Below are 27,845 nucleotides of genomic sequence, written 5' to 3' on the forward strand. Positions count from 1 at the left end.
CGAAGAGTATCCGTCGCTGCGGGCTGCAAGGGAAACTCTACCAGCAATGAAACGACCAGAGACCTCGAAGATCCTCGGCAATCATGAAAATTCCAGGCACAATGTACAAAGAAGACTACGCCACTCTGGGATAGGATTGACATGAGTGACTACATGGAATTTAGTGGAACTTTGAGGAGATATTACAATCTTTGAAACAACTAGTAACTCTGTAGTTTGTACTAACTATACAGAGCATAGTGTATTTAATTTGTATATCGCGTGTGGAGATGAGTATACTCTGTATTGGATGCTCTGTAGCTGATTCGACTCATGGTGTTGTTTACTTCAACAATAATTCGTGAATATAGATAGATAACTACATTAAATTGATTCTGAATACTTGATAATTATGTACCATATCCGTAACCTGATAAATACTTGAATACGGATACTTTCACGAATCATTACACGAACAAGCGAGGTATAGTTTCTATTTCAAAAGGATAAAATAAACTTCGCGAAGGATTAAGTTGCCCATTCTTCAGCTAGACGAATTCGATTCTCGAGTTTCACGGCCACCGTCGCCATTGTTTTTGTAACGTTTTCTTCGTTTTCTTCGTTTTCTTCGGTAGGAAGGGTTCGTCGATTAAAACGAGCGTTCGCGTAGTATCTACGTACGAGCAGGAGGGACTAATTCGAGCACGAATAGTTGGGGAACGCCGAGGCAAAACGAAACGTGAAATTCTAGAAGACTATTAGAGCGAAAAGAGGAGAGGTTTTGGGGTCCTGAAAAACAAGCACTGGCATCCGTCGGATCGTGTCGCGGAAGACGATGCCACGGGAAGATGACGCCTCCTTGGCGCCCCGATCTTACACCCTGCCTGCTCCAGAAACCATCCCTCCGGCGCTGATCCACTATCGGTCCTCTTAGTTTTACCATTCTACCCAACAACCCAACTTTCTCTTCGTCTAACTGCGACAAAGTCACCTCGGACTGTGCAACGAAATGGAAAATTTAACGCGCTCGACATGGCGCCTGATTTTGTATGTCACTTTTTCGAATAAAATAAAATATTGAAAAGATGCAAAGTCTGCAATTCCTGACGAAAATACGCAATTCGTAGCACTTGACTGGATGAAGGGTGGCTTCGCTACCATCCGTCGACTGGGGCCTCGTCCAATAATAAGAACGCAATTACGAGGCGGAACGAGGCGCCTATAAATAGTCGCGATACCAAGAGAGAAAACGCCGGGATCTGGAAGGGGTACGCGAGGATAACGGGGAGTCGGAAGAAGGAACAGTTAATTTGTTGTGTATCAGCGCCGGCAGCTACGAAGACAAGCAACGAAGGCGCGCCGGGGCCTTCCTGAGAAAATAACTAGAGATAATTACGCGCATAAATCAGAGTGTTAATATTCGGGGGCGTAGGTAGGAGGTGCAGGTAGAGGTATAGCCTGCGAGGTCTCCGGGATGCGTGTACGCGCGAGCTAGAGCGAGAAAAGGGTCGATGGGTAAAAAAGGCACGACGGAGACGAAGAGGACGGAGTCGTAGGGAGAAACGGAGAACGAAATAATGCCAAATCTGGATCGGTAGATCATTCGTGGCCGTCGGATACGCCTCCTTGTTAGCCAGGGTTTACTTAGTCCTGCGACGCTGCTACGACGTGCGTTACGCCCGCTAATAGCCCCCTGGTAACGAACTACCGTCGGCATTTTTCGAGGACCTTTTAAGCGAAAACGCGTTTCTCCTCTCGACGTGCCTCTTATCGATCATCCTCGTCATCCGACGGGGAAAGAATCGCCTCTGGAAACGAATACCCGATGATAAACCGCAGTGGGACATCCGGTCATCGAGCGTTCCAGAAAATATTGCGCGTTTTAGTCTAATGAGTGCTCGAACGGCAACAACCAATTGCTGTAATTGCAATCGCGGTTGGAGTAATCGAGTCTAGGTACCTGGCACACAATGGACTGCATTCTACGACAAAATAAATGCTAGCAGCTAGTTAAGCTATGAATAAGCGTGAAGAAATATAGGCGATCACTTTATTTTGTCTACAGTCGAGATTTTGAAATCCATTTGGGTGTTTCCTTAGAGCTTAATTGCTTTCCAAACAATGTCAGAGCATCCTAGATGATCGTTTAATAATTTCGAGCAATATTTGCTAGGACTGCTGAATATTAGTCAGCACGGCGGGATGGATCTTTTCCAGCGTCCAATCGGTCGTCGATGGGAATCGCGGTTCCCGAGCAATTTAATTACGCCGCGGTATTTCTGATATTTTTCACGGTCACGTATCGGGACAAGCTATCGGGAACCGAGCGGGGAAAAAAGAAGAACGCACAGTGGCGTTGGAACACTCATAACAGGTGGACCGATGGTCGGTTGGGAGATGCATCTTCGAGGTGGGCGGTCCCACACTCCTTAAATCAGCCCGCAGCCACCATAACATTAAGGCTGCCTCTCACGGCGCGTCTTCTGCCTGGCTTGCCGTTTATTTGTTTGCTTAGAGCGAGTAATTAGAAACCGATACAAATGGTTATTATTTATCGGCGAGGGGCGACGGGTGTACCAGCGAATGCAGGAGTAGGTAGGAGGGAACACCTTCTGATTGCCTGGCGTTATTAAACCAACCGATACCACCAGATAAATACACGGACGTGCGCTGAACCCAGCTCAACGGACAATATATAATGCTGTGATCGTTGCCAACGGTTTTCCGTTACCATATTTCGTTGCTTGGGTACGTAAGTACACATATTCGATAGGTTTCAGGAGACAGTTCGCCTCGGACAGACCAAAGCAGTAGCTGGGATCGTCTTCAATTTTCAATAAATATTTCAAATCGCAGTAGCTGTGGCCTGAGTTATATTTTAATCGACATACGTCTCTTTCAGATTCTATTCTACACAATTCAGACAATATGTTGCGTATAAGAATATATTCGCATCATCATGCCATAAATAGTACTCTAGACAAGAACACTATTTTGAATGAACGCCGATTTTCGGTAAAGATAAAAATATTTCACACGAACCGCGTGACTATATCACACGATCAAGCTGACGCGATTCCGTAAGAGCCACTAAAACGCGGAACGAGATTATGAGCCCGAGTTGTGCACGAAACGCTTCTCTGTTTTTATAAATAAACATTTACGAAATCGCCAGCAATCTTGTCTCTATTTGTAGAACAACTCTCGTGCAATTAACTCCTCGTCTCGCGATTTAATTTGTGACTATGCGTGGCATAGCCAGGTAGTGAATTTCTCACGCGCTGGAACAAACGTCCAATCTGCTCGCGAGGATCGGCTCGGAGGCAACGGAACCGTGACGAGGAAGTATCAAAAAGTAATTCTTTCAAACCACAATTTTAAAAACAAGAGATTCGACACGATATTACGGCCGTAGCCTAAACTTTATATTGAAATCAAGTCAGTAACGATACTCGTGTTAATTTCGATTGAATAATTCAATTGTACGAATACTCTTCAGACTTGTCGTGATGTTTGTTTGTTATTAATCGTAATTCCTGTCCGAGTACCATCATTTTGACTCGACTGTTACATTCATCGAAAGTTTGCCTCAATTCAAGACTTAAAACAAGCTTCATTTAATGAATTACATATACAAATTGATCGAAACACGGATGCACTTTAAAATAACATAAAAATCCACCCTTTTGGATGTATTCTCGACTATAAAGAGCAAGATAACCACATAGCAATCGTTTCCGTTAATAACGGGTACCGAAAGCTCGACACGCAATCGAACTGGCCGCGATATTTGAGCCGAAACCGGTAGCACCGCACCTGTCGAAAGGACGAAAAAGGATTTTAAGGATTTCACTGAAAGGAATATAATGGAGTCGAGTGAGAGACGGCCGCCGCCACGTCAGACCGATGCACCCGTCCTGCATTTCCGAGGGACGCACGAATCGAAGAGTCGAATCTATCGCGATGCCAGACGCGTCCGTTAATAAAGTATAATGGGCACACGGTACCCCGACGACGATGTACACCTGACCCGGCGAATACAATGGCCGTCTACGGCGTTCGAGCACCGATCACGTAGCCCACGTGTGTGAACGGCTCTTTAATACGGGCTCGTAAACTATCCAGCGAGAAAAGGAAAGCTACGCGCCGTGACTCCCGACGGGGCCTCGTAAACAATAAATACAAAAGTGCACGAATACCGAACAACGTGCCAGAAATGGCTAATTAACGCTACGGGAAAAGAAGGTCGCGACGGAGCTTGTCCCGAATCTTTTGTCGGGCTTCCAAATGCGTCATCGATCAGCGCGCGAATTTGCACGGACACTCGAAAAAGATTGAGAAGGGTGTTTTAGAGGATTCGACACAGTTGATCGCGGTATATAAGGCGTTCGTTAAGAAAGTGGTAAGAGACCACCTTCCTTTTTTGGAGATGTAAAAGGTTCGCGCTTCGAACGGCGATGAAATGTGATCGGAATTTATAAAGTAATCGTGGTGGACAGGTGGTGTCCACGATGATAATTCCAAGTACTTCCTTGCATTCTTTTGATATCGCGGAAGCATTTGATAATTCGTCCTCGTGGATTTACACTATTTTGATGGTTGATATTTGTTTATCTAAGACTCATTTGTAATACACAGCCCGCAGTAGCTTCCTCCTTCTTTTTTTCTCGTTTATTCGTCGGAAACAAATAAATTTGGATTGTTTGCACTCCTCGCAATAACCAAGCGCGAAATACGATTTCCCGTCCCGGATATATCGGGTAATGGTCCGATTTATTTATCCGCGCAAAAATTGGCCGAAGGGGAGAGCAACGTCGAGTGGGAGTAACGTTGATTAGCTTCCGTGTTGATTTAATTACTGGGGGAATAATTGGAATGCCTACCGACATTCCCTTCCCCCCCCCCCTTCGACCGCGACATCCCCCCATCGTTTGCTTCACTTTGTCTCCTGCATCCCGTCGCCCTCGCGTTCTCGCGACCTGACCCGTTGCATATTCATCGATGGATTAATATATATCCCATGTGTCGAAGACTCGACTGGAAACGATGTTACATCGCCCGAAATACGAACGATAACGAATTTCTGTATCGACGAACATATCGGCTAAAATTAGCGACGGTGTTCGCCAATTTGGCGAACGAGCTATCTGGAAATTTCGAGTCTTGAGACTTTTAGAGTTTTAACATGATACCTTCCAAAGTGGTACCTTACATCTCGATAAAGCGTAAGTTCAAGACCTCTACAAGAGTTTTAATAGGTTAATCAAAGGCAGCGAATTCCGTGGAACCTCGAGTTCAATTACCAAAAATATCTGCGCCACGCTTCCCGGGAGGGATACGAATTTCGTGATAAAAGAGATACAACGCACCAGACTCGAATAAAACCACGGGCACCCAGGGCAAAAACATTTTTCCGCGTTCTCGCGAGCAATGTAAAAGCGGTCTGGCGTGATAGACGACGAGTGTAGGACGCTGCAGGGAGCAGAGCACGGAAAAGACACCGCGAACGAAGTTCGTTGCCAATTTCCACGGGAGCGCGAGATACTCGTCGCAAAAACCGTGGGGCCGTGTACGGTTACGTTCGTACGGCGGCCATAGGCGAAGCGTATATCGCGGCGATGTTATCCGCAAACACGCGGGTTCGGCCAATTTATCCCAAGGGATGAGGCCGACGTGGCCTGGAGCAAGGGTGTGGGGCAACCTTGTCCAGCGGAATGAATTCAGCACGCAGCCCCCGTGCGGTTCGGCCGCCTCCAACCCCCGTTTTGCGGACCACCTCCAGCCAGCGTGCCGCAACCCCCCGCTTTCCCGGCCGTTTTCCATCCCACTGAAATATTCCACTCCACCTTCGCCATCGACATTCTCCGCGGAACGACCGCTAAGGCCAACTCAAACTGCTCGGTCAGGAAACGACGCGTGCTAACAACAACGACATCGTCGTTCGCGGTGAACAGTTTCTGCTGTCTGATCGCTAATCCGACGATGACGATCACAGCGACGATTTTCAGGCTGCGCTCAATGGCCACCTGGATTTAACCGAACCGAAGAAATTAGGTTCGAGAGGTTAGGTTCCACGCCATGGATCGTATCATTTATTTCTATAAACGAGACTAAAACGTTGATATAGATAGCGACACGAATATTAGCCTCCTTTCGAGCAACATCGATTCAAGTGGCTGTGGAACACGTCGAACCCTGGCGATCGTGAGCTCTTCCGTGTCTTCGAGACCCCTACACGGATTATAACGAATATCAATAGCCTGAATAATCCTTAACTCGTTGCTATCGGACAACTGGTGATCCGCTCCACATATTGGCGGTTTGGTGTACACCGGCCGCCTGATTGCCACGGGGGCCCTTAGATTTATTGACCTGTCAATGGTGGCGCGCGAAAACGGCGAATTTACAACGCCGCAGGTGTTAAGTTCCGCCGTGCGTGTAATAACGGCCTGATCCCAGGCCTACGGTAAGCCACACCGTAATTATATTTCCGAACCTCTGGCCCGCCACCTTTGTCATTATCACCCGAGGCGGCGCGGCCGTAACTCAGCGAGATCCATTGGCCGTGTGCGCGCGAACGATAACAGAGAACGCTTGCACGACGGATCGCGCGCGAATCCGCAATTTTTTTAACGCGCACACACTACCAAACGGTAATTATTTTGAGTCGATAGAAATTTACGAGCGATATCCTTGACTTCGTTTTCGGGGTGCGTTCGACTTGTCATCTGTACCGAACTCGGTGAAATATAGTATCATTCGAGACGGGTCACCCTGATATCTTGTCTCTTTTTTTAATGGTAAAAATTATTTAATTTATGGGAGAATACTTGGAACAGAAGTTATCTGTTTTGACGGGTCTCAAATATACCATCCTGTATGATTGAATCGGAAGCAAAAAAAGAGATCTGGATTTATGTTACCTTGAGTCGAGCCAAGCGAGGTTCCTCCCCAACAAGTTTCGCCAACGCCTGATAGTCCCCTTGCGCAGCCCTCACCAACCACTCCCGCGACTTCCCGTCCAATTGCTGCTTTCCAAACCGATAATTGTACCGATTAATAGACGTTGCTCATGGTACTGAACACCGTGGTCGAACGGAGCCAGCGAAGAACCGTGGACGTTTTTCGTTTCTATTTTTACTGCACCGATTGGGAATCAAAGTTACCGACCCTTTATTCGTTTCTCGAAATTTACATCCAGACGGGAATTTTGCCTGTGACTTAGCCGATGAAAATTTTAATTAAGATCTTGATAATCCATCGCGTGCGTTTATCACGGACGGCGGCGTCCGCCGAATCATCTCCGGCCAGCCCCGTTCGAAGTGGCGCGCGATAATCACCGATCCACGGAAGACGACGACTACGATGAACTTACCGAGGCAACGGAAGCGCTGTCATCCTCGTCGGCACCCTGCGGGGAAGAGAAGAAAGTCAGTCACTCAGTCGTTCGAAAAATTAACGTTGCGCGCGACAGGGCGAGCCGTCGTTGCATCTCCGCGTGAAACCGGTCGTCTGCCCGACCGTCGGCTCAATACAGGGCCGAATCAAGGTATAAACTTTAAGAGGGCACGTTCTGGGATCCTCCAGAGAGATAAACGCAAAGTCAAAGTGTAAAGATAGATTCATTATACGGGGTGTTAACATAGAGGTAAAAGTTTTCCAATCCAAAAGAGGATCCTACATTTTTGTTAACAACTTCCTCGAGACACTGCAATTTTTCGTCCAGTCCAGGGATCTATGAGATCTTAATTCGTCGCTGGTTGGCCGTGTTGAGGAAGTGCATTCACGCACGAAGCGATGCGTGCTCGCGGTTACGAGCACCGGGACAAGCGGCCACGAAGAGGGTAAGGGGGTTCTGAAGAGAAAATGCGTAAAACCAGCGGGGCGTCGCGTACCACGAATGCGCTCCGGTCATCAGATTGATATACGGATCCAATAATTGATTCTCTGACGCAAGACCGCGGGAGACTGGACTAACTTACGCAACCCCTGTCGACCACCGCCAGGCACGAAGAGCTGTTCGTCAGCTGGGGTCTGGGTTAGGCAAACTTCGTCTCGATGGCTGTTTGGCAACAGGACTCCCTATCAAGCGAATAGATCAAGCAACGAAACGACGTACTCGGAGAGGTAGGGTAGCTGTCCGAGTAGGCCATATGTCTAAGTGATCGGACGCTCGACAAAGTTTTCGCTTGGCATTAGGGAAACGGGGAGTATCAGACGATATCTGTGAGATTTATGGGGTAAGTAAAAAATGAGGTAGTTAGATCAACAACCACATGCTACGCGAAAGAATCGATGACATTATTTATACCTTTATCGAAGTGTATTGTCTATTATTTCAACAACGCAACAACACAACAACATACAATTGGCATTCGTGTTCGTGGACTATTTTCGTAACACCCAGCCGACTTGTCGACAAAATGTCGTCCAAGGCAGCGTGTACCAGGCGCCATTCGTTCGGTTTCCGCGGCTTTAATCGCAACTATGCGTTCAGTCCATGCGATGCGGTAGGAAGATCCAGGAATGGAGGAAGAGGCGAGGAATAAGGATAGAGGAGGTGGTGAGGAGCGGCTGATCCCAAGAACGTTAAACGACTACTCATCCCTGTTAAACTGTTTGTATTTTCACTCGTCACGGCTGCATCGTTCGTTCGAGGTGCTCACATCGACACTCGTAGCCGAATCAATCGTGACTCCTCGTAAATTACTCGAAGCGATGCGGGGGCCGTGATGCCCGCTTGAATTCGGTCGAGTCATCATTAGCCGGGCCCCGATATATCTCTATCGATCGACACCACCTCGCGTGTCCTTAAGTGAAATCATGATTTCAGGGGCCGTTCGATCCCGTCAACATAAACTCGTTCGCATTCCACGCGTTCCACGGTTAATTTAATTTCGGTTCAAATCCCGTCCACCCTCTGTACGCGAGTCGTCTCGGTAGATCTGCCAACGAGATACCGCGAGTGTCACTTCGAAATTTCCAACACCACCTCCATCCTTCCTCTGTACGGAGTTATGGTATGAGAACCACTGACCCCCCGTCGCGTCAGGTGGTGCATCGAGGTACGTTCCCAGCTTTCGTACGCTACAGCCACTCGCTCGCTTCCTCTTTATCTCCGAGCGAGAGACGCCCGTGCTCTCGTGCAAATGCATCGATACACACGAACGGAGAGATAGTCTTTATTATGTACGTGTCCCGAGCGTTATCCGCCATCAGTGATTCGACAATCGTATTTTCAATAAGCGGTTGTTATTGCCTGACGGGTCCAACAATACCCGGGCGGACGACCCGCAAACAGATTCGCTCGGTTTTCTTCTTTTTTGGAGCTCGCTGGCGAAAACGGAGATCGAGTAACCTTTCGATAACTTTTTGTGAGACGGCTAAACGGGAAGCGAAAAATAGCGACGATGGTAGAGGAAAATGCTTGGTTTTTAAGCGCATAAATGTCACTTTAGTTATTGTATTGAATCCACACATCGCAATACAATTATTTCTATTCTTCTTGACATTACTTTGCCTTATATAACTCCTTAATTTTGGGGTAGTTCCCGTTAACCTAACTCTGTAAATTACATTTACGTTATTTCTTATCTTTGGTACACTGGTCCTCATCTAGCTAGGGTACCTCGGGGTCGCTAAGCCCGTACTGTAGCTGCATATTCGCATTCTAAAGCCTCTGAGGGCTAGACGAAGATATGTAGTATGTGAGAAGTGTTCGATATTTGGAAAGGGGCAGAAACGACGTCCTATAGGACAATTTGTGTCCTATTTGTCTCCTATGAGAGATCAAACCTTCTTCAAGGCTTGAGAACAAATCCTGCGATGAGAAAGATCCGTCATTTACTGGTTTCAAGCTGTGAATGAATACAAACACGGAATCTTCTAACTTCTAGCCTGTAACTCGGAAACCAACGCCACGTTTATTACCATGTTTCCAATCACAGTGACGACAACTGCGCACCTCTTCGCGGCTCGTAGCATAAATTTGCGAGCACTCGGTGCACTCTTTCTCCGACATCGATAAGAAGGGTATTATTAATAGTTGTCTCGAAACCAGAACATCAGAATTCTCGTGTCACCGGTAGGCTTCTTCGATGCTCGAACGATTTCGAGATGCGATCGCGTCGATCTTCGACGGGACTAGCAACCACGAGACACTTGTTTCCACGTATCTCGGTTTAGAAATATGCAAATGGTCCCCATCCTGTCTCGACGCAACGAGTCCGTAAACGATCAGATGGACGGACAAGTCGGAAACGTTGAAGCCGCAAGACCATCTACCATAATGGCACTGATTATCAGATAAGCTTATAGAAGGCGCGGTAATCGTAATAGCATCGCAACGATGGCTCCTCTGATTCATCGTTGGCAGAGATCGAAGAGGGAGAGTGGGAGATAGGCGAAGGGGGACGCAGGAAAGATAGGTCCATCCTCATCGGCGCCTGGTCCCGTCAGCGGGTCACTGTTTCTTCGTAATTAATATTTTAATTGAGATCACCGAGAATTAATTAATGCAACAGCGTCGTCAAACCCTCCCCGTCTGGACAGTTCGTTTAATCGATCGTAACACGGCGTCCGTCAGAGCTGTACAGGTTGTTCCATGAATTTCCTCGAGCATCGCGGCGTCACGCTGAGCGTGGACCGCCCTCTTGGATGCTATCTCGAGACTAATTTCTTACTCGTCGAAGCTCGTACAACCGTTACGATTACATTGTTACGTGGCAGCTCGAGTGTGGTGAAACACCGTTCCCGTTTAACCAACTATAATACTTTGTATATTTCTTCAGCTCGAGTGGATGGACCGAAGAGCCAAGACATTCGAAGACACGCGTGCCCGAATCTTGGCGCAGAACTACTCCCAGGGAAATACGCGCGACTCGTTGACTCTTTGATCGGGATACCTGCGGGAGGACCAAAACTTTGAAGGACCAAGACACGCACTTAAAACTTTCCGGTGCGACAACGTCCTCGAGAACTTTCCGGGTGATTCGACGTCAAAGACTCTCGACTCCCGGAGTTCCTCGATTTACTCCTGTCTATTACCCCACCTACTTCGGAACAAACAAAAGAACGATGCTCCTGGACCGTCGCTCGATAAACGGCGAAAAACGCGTTACATCGAGAGCCCTGCGGTCGTTACACCGAAAAGGGATCGTTTTTATACAGACCTCGCTGTTGCTAATTCCGAAACCGTATTTCATAATTAAATTAAGCAGCGCGTGGACACTTGAAAATCGTGCACACGTGCTGGATGGAGCCAGCCAGCGAGCTTCTTTTCTCGGGACAATGGAAAGGACGAGAAAACAGAGATAGATATAGAGGCGGAACGAGCTCGTCAGGGTGGAAACGTTTTAATAAACGGACGCGCGCTACCCTCCTGAGGGGGTGTACAAATATATTCGGTTGTTCCAGCCCGTGGAGAAAGCCGGGGAGAGGCGGGGGAAGAGTGGAACAGTGGTACCAAGTCAGGAGGTGAAGAGTCGAGAGGGTCGGATATATCGGTGAAACGCGAAAGGAGTCGGCGAGGGAGGGATGGCGGGCGGGACGAGAGGCAAAACATGTTGCGGCACGAGCTGCCTCAAGAGCACCGCAGAATTAGCTTTATTATAACCTGGGGGCCATCCATACATGCCTAACAGAGCACGAACATTCGCCAGCCAATAAGCCGAATGCTAACCAAACATTTTCGCGACTCGCCGCACCCTCGAATTTATCCCTGCCCGCGCGTCGGACGTAAAGCCAGCAACGGCCAGGAAGGAGGATCGATTTCGCAAATTAAAGCTGGGATATCTGTTTAATGCGTCCCGTTAATGTCCGTTGGCGCTCAACTATTAATACGGCTGGCTGTTTGCGGAAACCACTTAAAAGATTACCGACAGTTTGGGCAATTATCGAAGCCCGTGGATTAGCGGTGTCCCCCACCATCCGAGGTCAACGATTTATCGGCAGCCACTTAATTTAATAAGAACGAAACACTTCTTTTGGCGCAAAATAATAGTTGGTGGTTTCCAACCAATGTTCTTTTCGGACATTGTTCGCCACATTTCGCTACCTTCAACCGTTGGGTCAAGTTATTCGGCAAATGGTGGAAGATCGAAAGAGGAAACGAAGAATTACGGGATAGAAGTAATTTGAATTGCCACTGAGATACAATCAGTCTGATAAATATTTGTTCACCCTGTGTTCATTGAAGAAGTTTGTCTAAATTAAATGATAGATGTCATGTTTCCAAATAAATTTTTCATTATATATATACATATGCAAAGTCTATTCATGTACATATTTATAATGAAACATTCTTTTGGAAACATCAAAGCTATCATTTAATTTAGACAAATTTCTTCGATAGACATCAAGGGTACGAATACGTATGGGACTGCCTATATTACAATTTATCACTTGTAGTGATGGGGTGAAAACCCTAGGGTCCGAATGAATCTGAAGTTTGTCAATTTGTTTGTCTCGTTTCCTCCTTTGGAAAATGTTCAAAAGAGGAAATGAGACAAACGTATCGGTAAACTTCAGATTTATTCGAAGCCTAGGTGTTCGCCATCATTGGCCACTTATCTGAGAAACCCCACACCGTCTCTAGCATCAAAATCCACTAAACGTTTCTAGTATCCGCATCAGTCATGCCTTACTTCTGAATGCAAAAATCCATTCAAATCACCAGGTCCTGATCCCTTCCCAGAAGGCACAGAGAGGCGAGAAGGGAGAGAAGTTCCCAGAAGAGGACCATGATTCCTAGATCACCCGCAACGGCGCATCCCCACGGTCCTCCACCGTCCATCCTCTAACGAGGAGGAAGTTTTCCAGCGGATGGGGGCGCGTCGCGACGCGGAACGAACGATTAGGCCCCGGATTAGCGGGCGCGCGCGAGATCGATTATGCGACGCTGCGGATAACGTTGGCCTGATTTATTCCCCTAATGGGCGTTCGCGCATTCATTTCGTGGCCGTACGAGGCAATTCCACGGGGCTTCGTCGGTCGGCGGCGGCCGTACTGCCACTGACAGGAAAACTCTCGCTGGGTGATTCAGCGTTCGGTTCGGCGACGCCTCCCAACGACCACCATAATGCCTACCTAGCTCCAGCGCCCACCTACCTAAACGCCATTTCCATCGGCCACTATCGTCGGGGATCATAATCCAAGGTTTAGCCCCGGACTCCGACGAAATTCGCGGACCGAAGTGCGGACCGCTGTTAGAACTGAACGCGCGGAATGGGAGAATCACGCGGCGCCTCGGATCTACTCTAGCTGCGAGATACCGGCCCGGCTTGTTCGTCGGAGGATCCCTTTGGCTGTTCACCAAAATCGCTCCCAAAGAAGGGAAAGCGCAATTGGAAAGCATACATTTAGCGAGAAATTGAAATTTCGTCGCTGTGAAACGCGATAAAAATGATGCATCTTTTGGGTACACCTTTGCTCGGATGAACAGAAATAGTCTAGTATGATTTCAATGGTAGCTAATTAATGGAATTAACGTCATTATTGGACACTAGTCTTTGTCGAGACTTGAATAACGAAGAGGATTCGAAACGATATCCTCGCTAGTTTAGAAAGATTTCTTTTTTGGTAAACAAGCTCGAAGAGTACAAGTTAACCCTACCTATACGTCTTCAACTGTAACTATCGTCTTGCACTGCTTGGAAATTCGTACGATCGAATAGAGGAACGATCCTCCGGGTCGGAGCCATTTTTCATATTGAAATACGAAGAGGATCGTTCGGGGGCCACGTTCGACAAGCCGAGCATCGAACGATTACACGACGCCAGAGAAATTCAGGCATGGAGACGATTATTAGTTTCGCCGGTGGTGCGGGGCTGTGAGTAATTTATAACCGGGGCCTCGTATTTTCGCGGACGGCACGTCGAATTTGGTCCGGATGGAGAACATGGAGCATCGACGTCGCTCTGCTATCCCACCCCCTCGATCCCTGCCGCCCTCCGTCGACAGGATTATATTCGTACGTACCCATCATGTCCCTCGATGTACCTCGGTCCCGCAATACGCGTCGCGCGATCATATTCCCGTCGACTAATAAATTTACCATGGTACTCGAGCGCACTAGCCATCGTACGACTGTCGTCACTCGATTGCCCCGTTGGCGGTGTCACTGTTTCGAGAACCTTTCGCAATGACAATGGACGCTCGTTACCGAAGCATTCAGGCCGACGTCTTTTCTCCAGCATTTGAATTACAAGAATTCGTTTTGCTGTCTATAAGGTACACTTGTTTGCATCTCTCAACCAACTTAACATATCCAGACTTATACCTTTGAGCACTTCAGCCAGTAACAATTTGCTCATAACGCCTCAATTTAAATAATTCCTTACATTTTCATTCACCTTGAGTCCTCCTCGGTAAACAAGAAACCTTCCTCGCGATCAGACTATCGCTGTTTATCGTGGCAGAACGCCGTAACGGTTTGCGCCCGAGCAACGTTAAACGGAATCCCGTCATCGGGCGGTTGGGTCCCCCGGATTCATTCAAGGAACAGGTCTCCCAGCCAGTAGACACGGCGACGAAAGAAACGTCCCCCTGCTCGTGAAGACCGGGGCTTAGCCATCCTCGGCGCTGTTTCGTCTCCTAACGAGTTTATCGCATCCTCTTTAACGTTATTAACACGAGCTAACGAACTGGAAGTGCCGAGTCACCGAGAGGTCCTACGCCAAACGGCGGGGCCACGGTTCCACCAGGTACGCTGTACACCTGTGCGTGTGCTCGGCTGGCTGGCTGTGTACGTATGTAAGTTTATACGGTCGGGCTTGTAAGTGCAGGGCGAGAGCAAGCGCTCGACGGGACGGGTTACGTGTAGAAGGTGGGATAAAGGTACGTATAGGCGCAGCCCTGGCTGTCTGTGCGGCCCTGATACCCCAGTCTCTGGGCTAATTCCGAGGTGTAATCTGCGGGTACCATCTCAATGGATTAGCATATAGATAGCGAGGTGGGCTGACCGTATATATACGCGCCTAGACCACGTCGGGGGACGCGGCCATGTCCGTTTTGGTCTCGTGTCCTACGGACGTAAGGGGGTCAGCCGGTGCTGCTACACCCCCACGATTGCGGGGAATGAACCCCGAGAGCGTTGTATGCTCGACGCGTCTGTGGCTAATTAAGAAAACACCGGACCAATCGTCGCGTCTAACCAACGATTTCCTTCGTTATGACCGCCAAGTTTTATCGACTGATGAGAATCACCGTCATCAAAGTCGGCCGGACTTAAATATGCAACAGATATGGATTTTTACGCCTTACCGCCTTCGTACCCATTCACGATCCTTCAACCTAACCCGTGTAATGGCAACTAGGATCAGTCTGCTAATGCCCGTTTCAGTCGCTCGTAATCGTTCTTGTTTTTCCTCTCCGATCTGCATTTAAACACGTTATCGCGATCCTTTGTCCGTCAACGCGCTTTCTACATTTTCTTAGCTCTCTCATCCTGCTGTTTGTACTATTCGCTAAACTGGATAACCGATCGTATAATTGGGACCACGTCGTAGACGCAATGGGTCAATATTCTTGAAGAAGTTAATATAATAACTCGAACAAGGTACTCGAGGGATGCTTCTTTAACCGTTTGCACTACGAATTATATTTCAATTTCGTTACCAGCAGGTTCTTCCAGTATGTACGAAAATGAAAGGAGCTCCTGGGATAAAACCTGATGTCGAGTCACACTCGACATAGTGCAAAATGTTAAAAATCGCATCGGCGATTATCGGAAACGTCAAAGGCTATTCCAGCTCCGTAGTAAATCTTTGGAGTGTCTAGGAACTCCCCTGCGCTGTTGGCACTGGGACTGTATGCCTCTAGCAAACGACCAATATTGGTCAACGCCGGTTAAGAACAAGAGCGGACAATTGCCGCGGTATTAGAACGGAATGGCGTATATGCAAGGTATTGGTAACATTTTCGGCGAGCGCGGTCCCTGACCGCAGCATCGCCAGGAAGTGTGATCGACATGAATGGCAGTTGGCCATTGGCAGCGGCCACGTGGGGAGAAGTGGAAGACGAAGACGAGGACGAGGACCGAATATTTCGCTGGAGGTGATTCGGTCGCGAGGTAATTTGTGCTCACAGCGGGGCTGAGCAAACATGCGCGACGGGGGTGCCTCGAAAAATTAAATAACTCGATGACTGGTCACATTCTCCGACACTCGGGGCATACGTAGCGGTCGAACGGTGGACCTGCAACGTACCCACACGCACGAGGACCACCGTTCCAAGATGTCCGGCGCGAAGGGCGCCTCGGTTGAATGACGTGGCCCTCTTCTTCTCCCTCCGTCGTCTTCCATTTTCTCCGTGCGGTGCCCGGGACGGTCGGATATCCCTGGGGAATGACGGGGACCTTGTGGAAGCCAGGACTCGAGGGCCCAGGGAGCGAGCGCCGGCCTCCCGCGGACTTATGAATACAAATAGCCGCTCACTGCGCGACTCAGATCCCTGATAAGGCGCACTCCTGGCTTACCACCGCCTAGCATAAAGTACGGACTTAGACCCTCACGGACACCGACGCACGACCGTTTAACGGAAGATTATCCTCGCGACGGAGCGAGATTCGCATCGGACGGTATCGTCCTTGTATCGGTCGAAGGAAAAAGCGGCTACGGAATGTTGTGCAGAGTCGAGGAGGGATCGGTAGAGAGAAACAGGGGCCCAGGCCCGAGATCCCTCGGTATCGGTTTCCCCGCGTGAACGGTGAAAGAGACGTTATTAGCTTGGAACGGATACGCTTCTTCCGGGGAGGCGGATGTTTTAGCTAGAAACGTAATCATCGATAGGCAGATGGTACCGTGCCGTGTTCCTCGTTGTATTCTCGAAGCCGTTTGGTCATTTAGCATCTGTACAGAGTCGAAATGATGGAGATGATGGCACTCCGATACAAACAAATCTGATGCGAGAAACTGCGGAACTATTTATACTCTTACCATCCCCTCTGAATTATTGGGAAAGATTTGTTTGACCCATCCCCGAGTCTTTTTTTCTTTGTTTTTAGATGTCTGCTGTGGCGTAACGACGTCTAGGTGGTCTCATCTTGGGCGAAATTGCAGAAAATAATTAGGAGCGTGTTCGCGGCTAATTTATAGTAAACAGGACGCACGGGGGGAACGGAACCGGATGCTTATTAATTTTCATGTATTCAATTTGAAAAGTGCGTATAAACGTCACGCTAATAGAGATGGCTGACACTACACGAACGATCGATGAACCAGATAAAGTAGTATGAATATTCTTAGGTGTACGAGCACGGAAAAAATATTCATGCGGTTTCGGTGTTTCGCGACGATCTCGCGCGACGATCTTTGCCTTCTTCCAACCTCTCTCTCTCTCTCTCTTTTCCTCTACGTTGTGTCGTGTGGAATGCATTTTACAGTACCGATAACAAATTACGCGTCTTCATCCATGTTCTGCCTTCCAAGCAGAAAGGAATGCCATCGCTCGATCGGTCATTCCCCGGTTTCATCCGGTCGATCGGTAAGAAGATACCTATGCTCCTGCCGTGCGTTTCAGGATTGGAGACAGTATCTGCCTTTATCTGCGGCTAATGTCGTGTAAGAACTACGCCTCCCTTCGATCCACTGACAACCATTTGTTCGGACACTCCTGACCGCGACGGAGGGTGACTCGAAACTTTGTAACGAATTCACGATCCTTTTGGCCACAAAAGAAATGAGAGAGAGAACCGCCAGCAGGCTATGAATTACAACTCTATACCGTTTCTTTGTACGCTCGTGTAAGATGAGCTACTCTGCAATTTTTCACACCAATGGATACGGTTGGATTAGATTTTACCATCTTCTTTCTATAACAAAACAGAATTTTGTTCAAAAGCTCAACGTAGAATTATTCAGCGACCTCGACCACGGAACCGTAAACAGGCAACTGCGTCATTCGTATCTCTTTGTTATTCCTTTGATTAACTTACGGTTGTCGCAAGGATCGGCCGGCTAGGCAATAGAAAAAATTGTTGTCCCACGGTTGGACCACCAAGAACGACCCGGAAGGGAGGAGCCTCGGTTCGCTATCGCGACGTTCACAATCAGTTTTCGACGTACTCTCCTGCTGTCACTACGGGAGACGAACTCCCGCGGACGAAGCCAGTCCTTGGTGAATGGCGCATACGAAACGAGAGGAATCAGGCAATCTGATTTATTTGGTACGGACCTCGACTGTGAAGAAAGTCATTTCGCTCGCCGGTAGTCCACCGAGCTTCATTAATCCTTGACAGTCACGTGCTCCGATAAAACTGACACGGAATAGTCGAGCAGGTAACCGTACGAAACTATCCTGTCGTGAAATGCTGAGACTACGGATGCAGGTGAAACGTGGTAGTGTGCAAGGTAAGTTCAACCATCGCTTTTGTGAGTCGGTCTAAATGTTAGCAAACTGGTTGCAATAGGAAGGAGCTACAGATTGGATAATGGTAGAGGACTTTTCCATTACTTTTCACACAAGAAATAGTAAGCATATTCAATCCTTTAAATAATACTAAAGCCCTAAAAATTAGCAGAAAAGTAGAAATCTCATATCCCAAAGTAACTTTTACCAGCGTATCCACGACAAGAGAAAAAAATCGCAACGAATTCAGGTTAACTGGCTGTGACGGTACAATGATCACGTCCATATCTCATTTTTACTGTCGTTTCTCCATAACCGAACGGTTACTTCCAGCTACGAGGGCATAAAGAGTTCCCGCGGAAGCGAGGGCGGGTCGACACGACTGTTAAGCAAACAAATTTAATGCGCGTGTATAACGGCACCAATTTAAATGATAATGCGCGGCGTGTATGTGTATGCTTCCAAGATTAACTCGTAATAGGCCGGAATAAACGTCGGCGGCTCTGTTAGCCGTATCTAGCAGTGCTACACGGGAACAGTAGGTGCTAACTACTCCTGTAGACAAGCCTGTTTATATTGGTGCGCCGTGTATCTCCGAGGCCTACGCGTAAATTTGTCCCGTGCCCGATGGCGCCAAGGGAATTGGGTCGCGCATCATCGTTCGCGCTCGTCGATCGCGATATTCTTGTTAACATAACGGCGATAAATTATTAGCCACGGCGAACGGTACCGCAGCGACGGGGCCTGCAATTACCCGGGACCGGTTATTAAACTTCGCCCAGCGTTTGATTATCATAGAACGAACTGTCACGGTCGATCGGTTCGTCGACAAATCATCGCTCGAAAAAGTGTCCGGTCAGCTCGTGAATTCAATTTGAGCGCCTTCACGCGTCGTGTGATGGATGCTCGATAATATACCGGGCATAAAGTATGGCTGTTATTATGCTTTGAAGCCGTTAAATGCTCGTCGAGGCAAATGAGTGGTAACCTTAATAAGTGTGCCAGGTTTCTTTCTGTTCTTTCGTTCCCTTCAAAGAGTTCACGCTATAAAATTGTTATACAGTTAGCAGGTGTGTTGAGTTAAATGTTTGGCAGCGAAGATGGATACCTATTTTATTTTTGTACGCAAGGAGTTAGAAAATAAAATAAATGGTAGAAGAGCGTATCCACGTAAAGTCAGAGTGCTAAACCAATGAAAAATTGCAGAGGATTTCATCTCAGAAGTTTGCGATCTCCTCTTAACCCCTTGCGAAAAAATAAAGAAGTTATTATTTTAATAACGCCTAAGAATGTATCACGTAGCACGGAGTTAATTCATCTCGGTATTCAGTGCAAAACCGTGTACCCTATTCGATACGACTAGCATTCCCTCGACGCGTATATGCCCGTACTTATTGATTAAATTCCGGAAAGAAAACAGGGTAAAAACCGTAGCGAAGACACCGACAGCGAGCAAAGGTCGAAGAGTCTTCGAACTATGAGGTAAGTTTGCCTCTGGAGGTGTCTTGTCGGTGTTGTCGCGGATGGGATCATGCAAGCTGTGCCCTCCCCTCTAACCCTCTCCGCCGGCGTTCTGCCAGTGAACCTCTTTGCATATACATTCTGTAAGATTACTTTGTGCGGTTTACACCCTCGAACCCCACCCTCCCGTTGCTCTCGTCCTTCAGCACCGGCGCGCCTCAGCCCTCGACGACCTCGCTCCTTTCGCCAGGAGGCAAACTACCCTGCAAGTTTCACCAAGGGTCCCTAATGTATGCGGAACTATACGAGAGAAATTCCAAGTTCGGCATGGCCGTGTTAGGTGCCTTTACGATGAGTATCTCTAGCCACCCCCCGCCTCCCTGCCTCTTTCGCCCGCCATGCGGAAAGGAGGAACTACCCGACAAGACTCGCCCCCGTAGAAGAGGCGAACACGCGTGATCCTAATTAGAACGCGTCCTCGAGGTGTCGAAGTAAAAGCGGGTTTCTTGTTAGGCGTATCGCGGAGACGCCCTCGGCGCTCGCGCGTTAACATGCGCAACGAAGAGGGATGAAAGCGCGTTCGTCTTTTGGCGAAAGAGCAGATGACAGAAAAATATTATATACGGCGTTAAAAAGGCTACGTTTCTCTAGTTTTACAAATTATCGAAAGAAAATTCTTGGTTTAGTCCCGAGCTAATAGTATTTTAACGTTTTTGTCGGATTACAGTATGCTTGGTTTCCTTCCTCACGGTTCTGTCTTTTCCACGTTTTCCGAGACGTAAACGGGATTCAACGAGTTTGTAAAAGCGCGGCGAGGCTTCGAGTGGTGCTCACAAATTTCAAAACACGCCGTTGCATCAGATACCGTTTTCGGGGAAGCGGTGAAGAATATACAAACGATTACGAAAATTCTCACGAAGATACAACTCTTAATAGTATTCTTTACCACCCACATTTTCAGCGTATTTACATAAAAACGAGCGAGCTCCGTAGCCCCGAAGCGCGATGACTACGAACAGCCGCATTAACTCCGTGGCATCGTTTTAATATTTCCTTTCGTTAACGCGAGGCTCAAAACCTTTTCTAATAGTTTCCCATTTATTTCGAAAATTCAGCGAATTATCCCTTAAATCACATTCTGGTCCCAACACAAAATAATTCTGAATATATTCACTTACAACTTCTGTTACACATTTTCCATTCGTCATTTTTTTATGTAATGCAAAAGGCCCAAAAGTGATAGAATCAAAATGTCGTAACAAACTTTGCTCGTACAGAAACCAACTCGAGCCCACGACGTGATCTTGCGTTCCCATAAGTCAAATGTTTTCCAAGGAGGGTTTCCGTCGATCACGATCCCAGTGTCTAATTGTCGACGTCACGGTTACCATAAGCCATCTTGGGCACGTAACTGTTGTGCATTCAATGACTCATAACGAGCCTTTCGAAGAAGGCACGCCGGAAAATTACGTGAAACGTGTTTACGTGGCGATTGGCCGGCGAACGACCGCGGCACGCGACACAACGCTAGACGAAGGGGTCATTAGGGATGCGAGGGGCGAAATGCCGTAGCCACGGTGCATGATAATTCTCGGTAAAGAAAGTTCTCCGACGAGGAAGGTTCCAGCTCCCAAGAGATTACAGGATGTCCGGAGGCGAGAGGATCGGCGTGCCCCGAAACCCCTAGCTCGCGACTAAGAAACATGAACAACCGCCCAGTTGAATTCATGTACATGAAAGGCGGTCCGTCACAAATGGACGGTAGGCTCTTGAATAATGAACAATTCTCGCGGTCCCACGCGCCACCCGCGAGCTTCTTTGCGGCGAGGTGTGCGGACGAATGTGCCCGAAAGCGATTTGTGTTTCCGGTGGATACCCTTACTTGTGAGTGTCACGTTTTCTTGGATGCTTTTCGACGGAAAGAAGTAGAAAATTTGAGTATGCAGCCTGGAGGGAGTAGGCAATTAAATTGCTTCGAGATGAGGGTCTTCCTTGGAAATTAGTTCCGAGGAAATCGATGCAAAGTCCAGAATTTTACTTAGAGACTAAAATGTCGGGGACGTTAGTCAAATTGAAATATAGTGCAGTTCACGTGGCGACTCACGAGGTTTAAATCACAATTTTCCCATCTTAAAAGCAACTTAAGAGGCAGTTTTCATAAAGATCTGCGTATTGTATTGTATTTACAATAGCAGAATGATGATATAACCTCCTCTTCTATAGTCACACCTACTGTAACATAACTATTTCAATTTTAACAAAATCCTTTCCATCCATTCCTAAAGAGGGAGCGATACTCTTGTAACCAAAGGAGACGATTAATATAGTAAGTTCTATACCCTCAAGCTGCGCCGTATTCGAGCCCCAGCGAGTAGGATGGCGCTCCTTCCTTCCGATTGCCGCGTGGCCGGTCCTTTTAATCGTTCGGCACGATAAACATATCGAGACGATGATGTAGAATCGGCCGCGTAAAGGACGAGCGGTGCGCTCGTGCAAGCTTTTGCGGCGGAAAGGAACCTCTCCACCCTCTCCGCCTCCTCCACTTTTAATTTTCAGGCGCGGCTAATTATGATTTACGGCAACATCGGCGCAACATCCTGATCGGTACGCGAGATACCGCCCGCAGGATATTCAAATGCGATGAATATTGCTCGCCGCGATAAACGGCGCACGAACAACGACAAGAGGAGACAAGAGAAAGAGAGGTAGAAAAGGGGAAAAGAAACGCGTGGAGCCGTGCGGCGAGAGGGTGGCGCGCGTGTAAAGGATACGAGAAAAGGATTCTTAGTAGTCTATTCGGTATGCAAGATGGGCAGTCGGACCTGTACGCATCGCGGCGTCCCTTCCTCGCTAAAGGATGCGTATCCTCGCGAGTCGACTATTCGATACGCCTCCATTTGAGCATTTAGGGGTTAGGCAGTCGAATTGCTCCGAAACGAGGTTTCCCTTGGGAATTAATATCAAAGATGCCGAATGCAAGTTCAGATTTTTAACTTTGCACAATGTTTATGCGTCTTAAAACTCAAGTCAATTTTTGTTCTCATATGTGTGTTAAAAATGTGGTCCTGCAAGTGGTTGCACGAAGAGCCATTTTTAAGAAGTCCTGTTGGCTCTATCGAAACTTCGTCATTCGAAATAATTTTGTTCGCGCTCTTACTTTTTACACAGTCTTGCACGGTGCTAAGTTTGACGCGTCTTGTAGATGGTGGTCGCGATTCGAAGACGAAACGTTTAAAAACTCCTCGTGTTTTAGTCGATGGTTATCGGGGCGAAATAAAGGATACTTGTTTAATAGATAAGGAGATCCTCTACGCGTGTTCTCACATGAATTACATCCGCGTGAAGATCACAGTCGGATAGCGTAAACTTTCTGTTAGAGCAGAGTAATTTGTCGATATTTTATACGGGATGTAGAATGTCAGTGCGATGAATTATACTAAGAATAAGTTGAATAAATCAGATGAAATATACTAAGAATAAGTTAAATAGATTAGATGTGTGTGTATGGTAGATGTGGAACATTATTAGCGACTGCAGGTGCACGTCGAGCAGTCTTTCTATTATTATTCGGGAAATTTGTGCAAGATGGCCGGCACGTTACTTTCTCCGAGCGTATCGCGGGTACGTTAAGCCTCGAGTATACTTTGCAATCGTCGGACTCTGTTATTTAACGAGGCACCGATTACCGATCGCGATTAGGCGGTTAGAGGCGCACCTTGCCACGGAATGTACTCGAAAGAATGGCCGCGCAGATTTGTTAGTCAATGAAACTGAATAGGTTACGAGGCATGATTCCGTCGGACGATCGGGCAGAAACAATTATTGTGAACTCCTGTACAATGACGTGAGAAACCAGCGCCCCGGTGAAAGCGTGCAAATGTTCAGTAACGAGACAGAAACATATTAGTACACTGCGAATTTAATACGATTTACGGCTTATGTTAACCAGGAGAACACAATACAAAATGTATGGAGAATATCGTTCGTGAGTCAACGTTGGTAATAGTACTATTTCATTCCATATGAGGATGTATATATATAGCGAACGATTATTATTATGCTGGAATATCCTGCATTACACAGTATTTTGCTGTATTATGCTGTTTTGTGGTATAGTGTATCACGTTGTATTATGCTCTGTAATGCTGGAATATTCTGTATTACAGTGTATTTTTCTCTATTATGCTGTTTTGTGATATGCTGTATTACTTTTCGCGACGATTTGTTCGATAAATGTCGCGGCGCAGTCTTGGCCCCGCGACACTTATCGACGATACCCTGTATATTTTGATTTCTCTCGGTGCATGTGCCCTGAACGCCTGAACTCACAGTGCAGATATTAGAAAGAAAGGAGTTATTGATTACCTTGTCTGATCGCTTTTTAGTGGGTGTGAGAGAGCCGTTAGGCCTGCCTTGAAGATCGGTCTCGCTAGCCATCCGGTTGAAACGTTGCATCCGCTCGCGGAAGCTTAATTGCTCGGTCGAGCCCGGATTCGCCGCGACAGCCTCATCTTCCTGCACGTTTCAATATCGTCGAATTGCCGAATCTCAATAGGATAGGATCATGTTCGCGACTACGTTCAACTGTACTGATTAAACGTAGAAGCAGCGACAAACACAGCGACAAATAGGGCGGCTACAACCATTCGCGAACCGTGGAAACTTGGGAGTTACGACGATACAGAAAACGGAGCGTGCTCGCTAACTATGGCATACTTTCGTGCTTCTAATTAAAGCAAGGCAATGCTACCGTACAGGGGGTCGATCGTGTGCCGTGCAAGCATGACAAGGAGGGGACTAGCGATGAAATGACGATGTTCTAGCCAGCTCTGACTCCAATCCCGAGTCCGAATATTAGAGGAACATAACGGGTCAATTTGTTTTCGAAAGTGAGTTTAAGTGTGAACATTGGAAGACCAAAAAGTTTGTCCATCTTCGTAGAGAGTCCTTTTATTTTAATCGAAGACACTACTTCGTCTTTAGGTAAAAAGAGTAGAATCTTCTTTTCATCTATAAATTGTAAACTGTTTTAGATCTCATAACTAAGAATTTACTTCTTATGTAAGGACATAAGTGGAATTAATTTTTATCGACGAAAACTGTAGAATCAAAATAATTTAATTGTTCGTTAGTGGCTCTAAACAGGGATTGATTTCACATAAAGCGTGCATTCTTAACGAGACAGTAGGGGTGCGGGACGAGGAACAATGGTTTCGTGTACTACATCCGCTATTACGGCCGCTTAAATGACGTTTACCAAACCGTGAACACCTTTCAACATAATCATACAATGTACACACAACAGTGTTCCACAATAATGCCGAAATTATCTGGTCACAAGTAACTACGCGATAAAGCGAATACGTGTTTCACCACTTTATCATTTGCAAATTCTATTCACGTGTACATGGAACCACAACCGGGAATCTATAGACAACATACTACATAGCGTGCTAAAACAAAAGAAAACGTGATATTTTGCTTTTCATGCGACGCTTCTTCTCTGGATAATACAAAATTGGTTACAATTTTTCAAGATAAAAATAAAAAAAAAAACTGAATGCAGCTTTGCACCCAACCTGTAAATTATACGAAACGAAAGCCATCTCAGGCTCGACTGGCGCCATCTACAACCCCTTTCCTCGCGCCAAAACGTCGACAAAATTTCACGCTTTCTCCACCACTACGTACACATATACATATAGTACATGCGTGGAAAAAACTCACCTTGATAACCGCTTCGGATACACCCCTGTTCCTGTCGACGTTCTCCTTATTCTCGATCTTGATCTTATCTTGACTTTTACGGCGCGGTGGCACGGGGGGCGAGGACGTTGAAAATCCGGTCTCGACGCAGTCAACGCCATTTTTCCGCGCATCGATACCGTCCCCATCGCGCGCAATATTCAAACACGATTCCTCGTGAATCGTGGTGGAGTTGCCTGCTGTTGGACTTAAAGGTGCAGGGGGCGGAGGCCGGTACGGTGGAGGAGATCTTACAGGTGAAATCGGGCTAGCAATGTCGGGAGTGGCGATAGGAGATGTCATTTGCTCCTGAGACGAAAACCCCAGAGGAGTTTGTCGATACTTCTTCTTCAGGACCAAATACTTTTCCCCCTGTGCAAATAGTTTCTCTCAGATTGTTACACTTGGACGAACGAACGGAGCGACGCGACCGGTTTCGACGAGCGCCATAGTTTACGAAGTAGACACTATTGAAAACTCGAATTTCGCGACACGTTTGCGCGAACTGAACCCTCTTTGTTGCACCAGTGTTTCTCAAACTTGTGTCTAGAGATCCCATTTTGCTCTACATGTATTTTGGAGCATTCTTTTAGTAAACAACGTAGAAAAGATTCGAAACAAATACATTTCACTAAAATTCATAAGTAGACGATATAGAGGAATTTAATGTTACTGTATAGGAGTTTGAATTTGAAGTTTGAGAGACACTCAAATAAGTCATTTGCATATTTAAACACCTCGTAACGTTAGTAATGATGAATTACGCGAGCAATAAATTAAACACGTATGGCAAAGAAAAGAAGCATACGCGAAACGGTAAATTAAAAGTTTCTTTAGATAACGAGTTTCTTATCAGTCGCGCGATACATGCGTAAACCTGGCAACGTCGCATGGCGCGCAACAAGTCGCTCCTGTCAAGGCGGAAGGGAATAGATACTCGATGACGCACCTCTTCGTTCTTTATAGTGGCCAGGGTGTTTACATACTCCTTGAACCGATTCCGTGCTTCGACTGTAACGTGAATTTGTGCACTGTTCACTGACTGTCGTTATATTCGACACCGAGTGTGACAAGTATTAACTCTGTCCTGTGTTTACACACAGCGCACCGTGTTAGCATCGAGGTCACACCTCGAAGAAACGAGACAGTTAGTTCGCCACGGTCTATAAAGGAATTTTGACGTACCTCGGGTGTCGGGATCCGTCAGGAACTTCTTGAAATGCTTCACCACGTCATGATTGCGAGCAGTACCACCGTTTTCCAATAAATGTTTCCGTATCTCCTCGAGAGACAGCTCGCTGGGCGTCGCCATCTTGTCACTACTGGCTGGGACACTAGCGCCACCGGAGCGGTTGCGCTCCGCGCTGTCGATAAAAAAGACATCTGTGCTACTTGGCGCGAAACAACGAGTTCAATCCCCGCGAAATTAAACCGCGATTCCGTTGTGAGCATGCGACTAACCTAAATAGTTTCCTTGCATTTGAATAGCGCTATGGACAAGGTACACCGACACACTATACGCGATAATACGTGAAAATCTTTTCGCAACGAATCAACGATGTTCCTAATTGCTGCTTAAAAATGGAAATAGGGATTACGTATGCGTGAAAATGCATACACTCAAGCAACCTGTAATTTCTATCTTAATAACACGCTAACGAACTGTAATCACAATTGCGTCGCAACGAAAAAAAAATTGTTAACATCATTAGTAACGAGTGCAATCGTTACACCTCATGCATAACGCATAATACGACTCAATTATATTGCATTATAATTGTGCTGTAGACAGGACGGTTAGGTGTATCGCGCGAATCCAACTGTTAGCTCGCATCCCACGTCGCGCAGCACACATGAAAACGACCGCGACGATGAATAGCGAGTTTCACTTCTGCGAACGCCGCGCGCGTTGAACGCGCGACGATCGAGCCTGATATTTGATTTGCTCGCGCAAATAGACGATTCGTGAAACCTTTTAACAGTCCGACGCGTTATATTCCATCAACGCCAACATCCGCCATGCAAACCTGTCGCGCGAAATGGTACGAATAAATGCGGATCTTGCCTTTAAACGACAAGATTTAAAAAAGTTTAGCTTTGGAAAAGTTGGAACAGTTTTGAAATTTCATAGAACGAAAACTAATGTAGATATCGGTACGAGACTTTGCATCGTCATCGATACAGGACTTGGTAAGGTATAGAAATTGTTTTAAAGGTATTCGAAGGTGTGGTCAAATTGCTTTACGTAATATTTGACGCGAGAACAGGGACATAGCGAGTTAAAGGTATCGAAAAGTAGGACGACACCATTCCA

The 27,845-nt window shown here is 47.0% G+C and overlaps 1 protein-coding gene across 5 annotated transcripts in view; it reads right to left on the reverse strand.

Moving 5' to 3' along the window:
- Positions 1-26,877, reverse strand: part of LOC128894509 (ankyrin repeat domain-containing protein SOWAHB) — an 81,682-nt gene extending 54,805 nt beyond the window's left edge. For all 5 annotated transcript variants that reach the window (XM_054156282.1, XM_054156286.1, XM_054156285.1 and 2 more), the window contains exons 1-6: positions 26,717-26,877; positions 26,481-26,542; positions 25,514-25,903; positions 24,152-24,301; positions 7,355-7,390; positions 6,903-7,007 (exon numbers count right to left, since the gene is read on the reverse strand). In XM_054156282.1, the coding sequence (XP_054012257.1) occupies positions 6,903-7,007; positions 7,355-7,390; positions 24,152-24,301; positions 25,514-25,903; positions 26,481-26,542; positions 26,717-26,843 (870 nt within the window). In that variant the 5' untranslated portion in view covers positions 26,844-26,877. The remainder of the gene's footprint in view (positions 1-6,902; positions 7,008-7,354; positions 7,391-24,151; positions 24,302-25,513; positions 25,904-26,480; positions 26,543-26,716) is intronic.
- Between the last annotated feature and the right edge of the window lie 968 nt (positions 26,878-27,845).

This window comes from Hylaeus anthracinus, unplaced genomic scaffold (genome assembly GCF_026225885.1).
Source record: "Hylaeus anthracinus isolate JK02 unplaced genomic scaffold, UHH_iyHylAnth1.0_haploid 4, whole genome shotgun sequence".
Taxonomy (NCBI): Eukaryota; Metazoa; Arthropoda; class Insecta; order Hymenoptera; family Colletidae; genus Hylaeus; species Hylaeus anthracinus.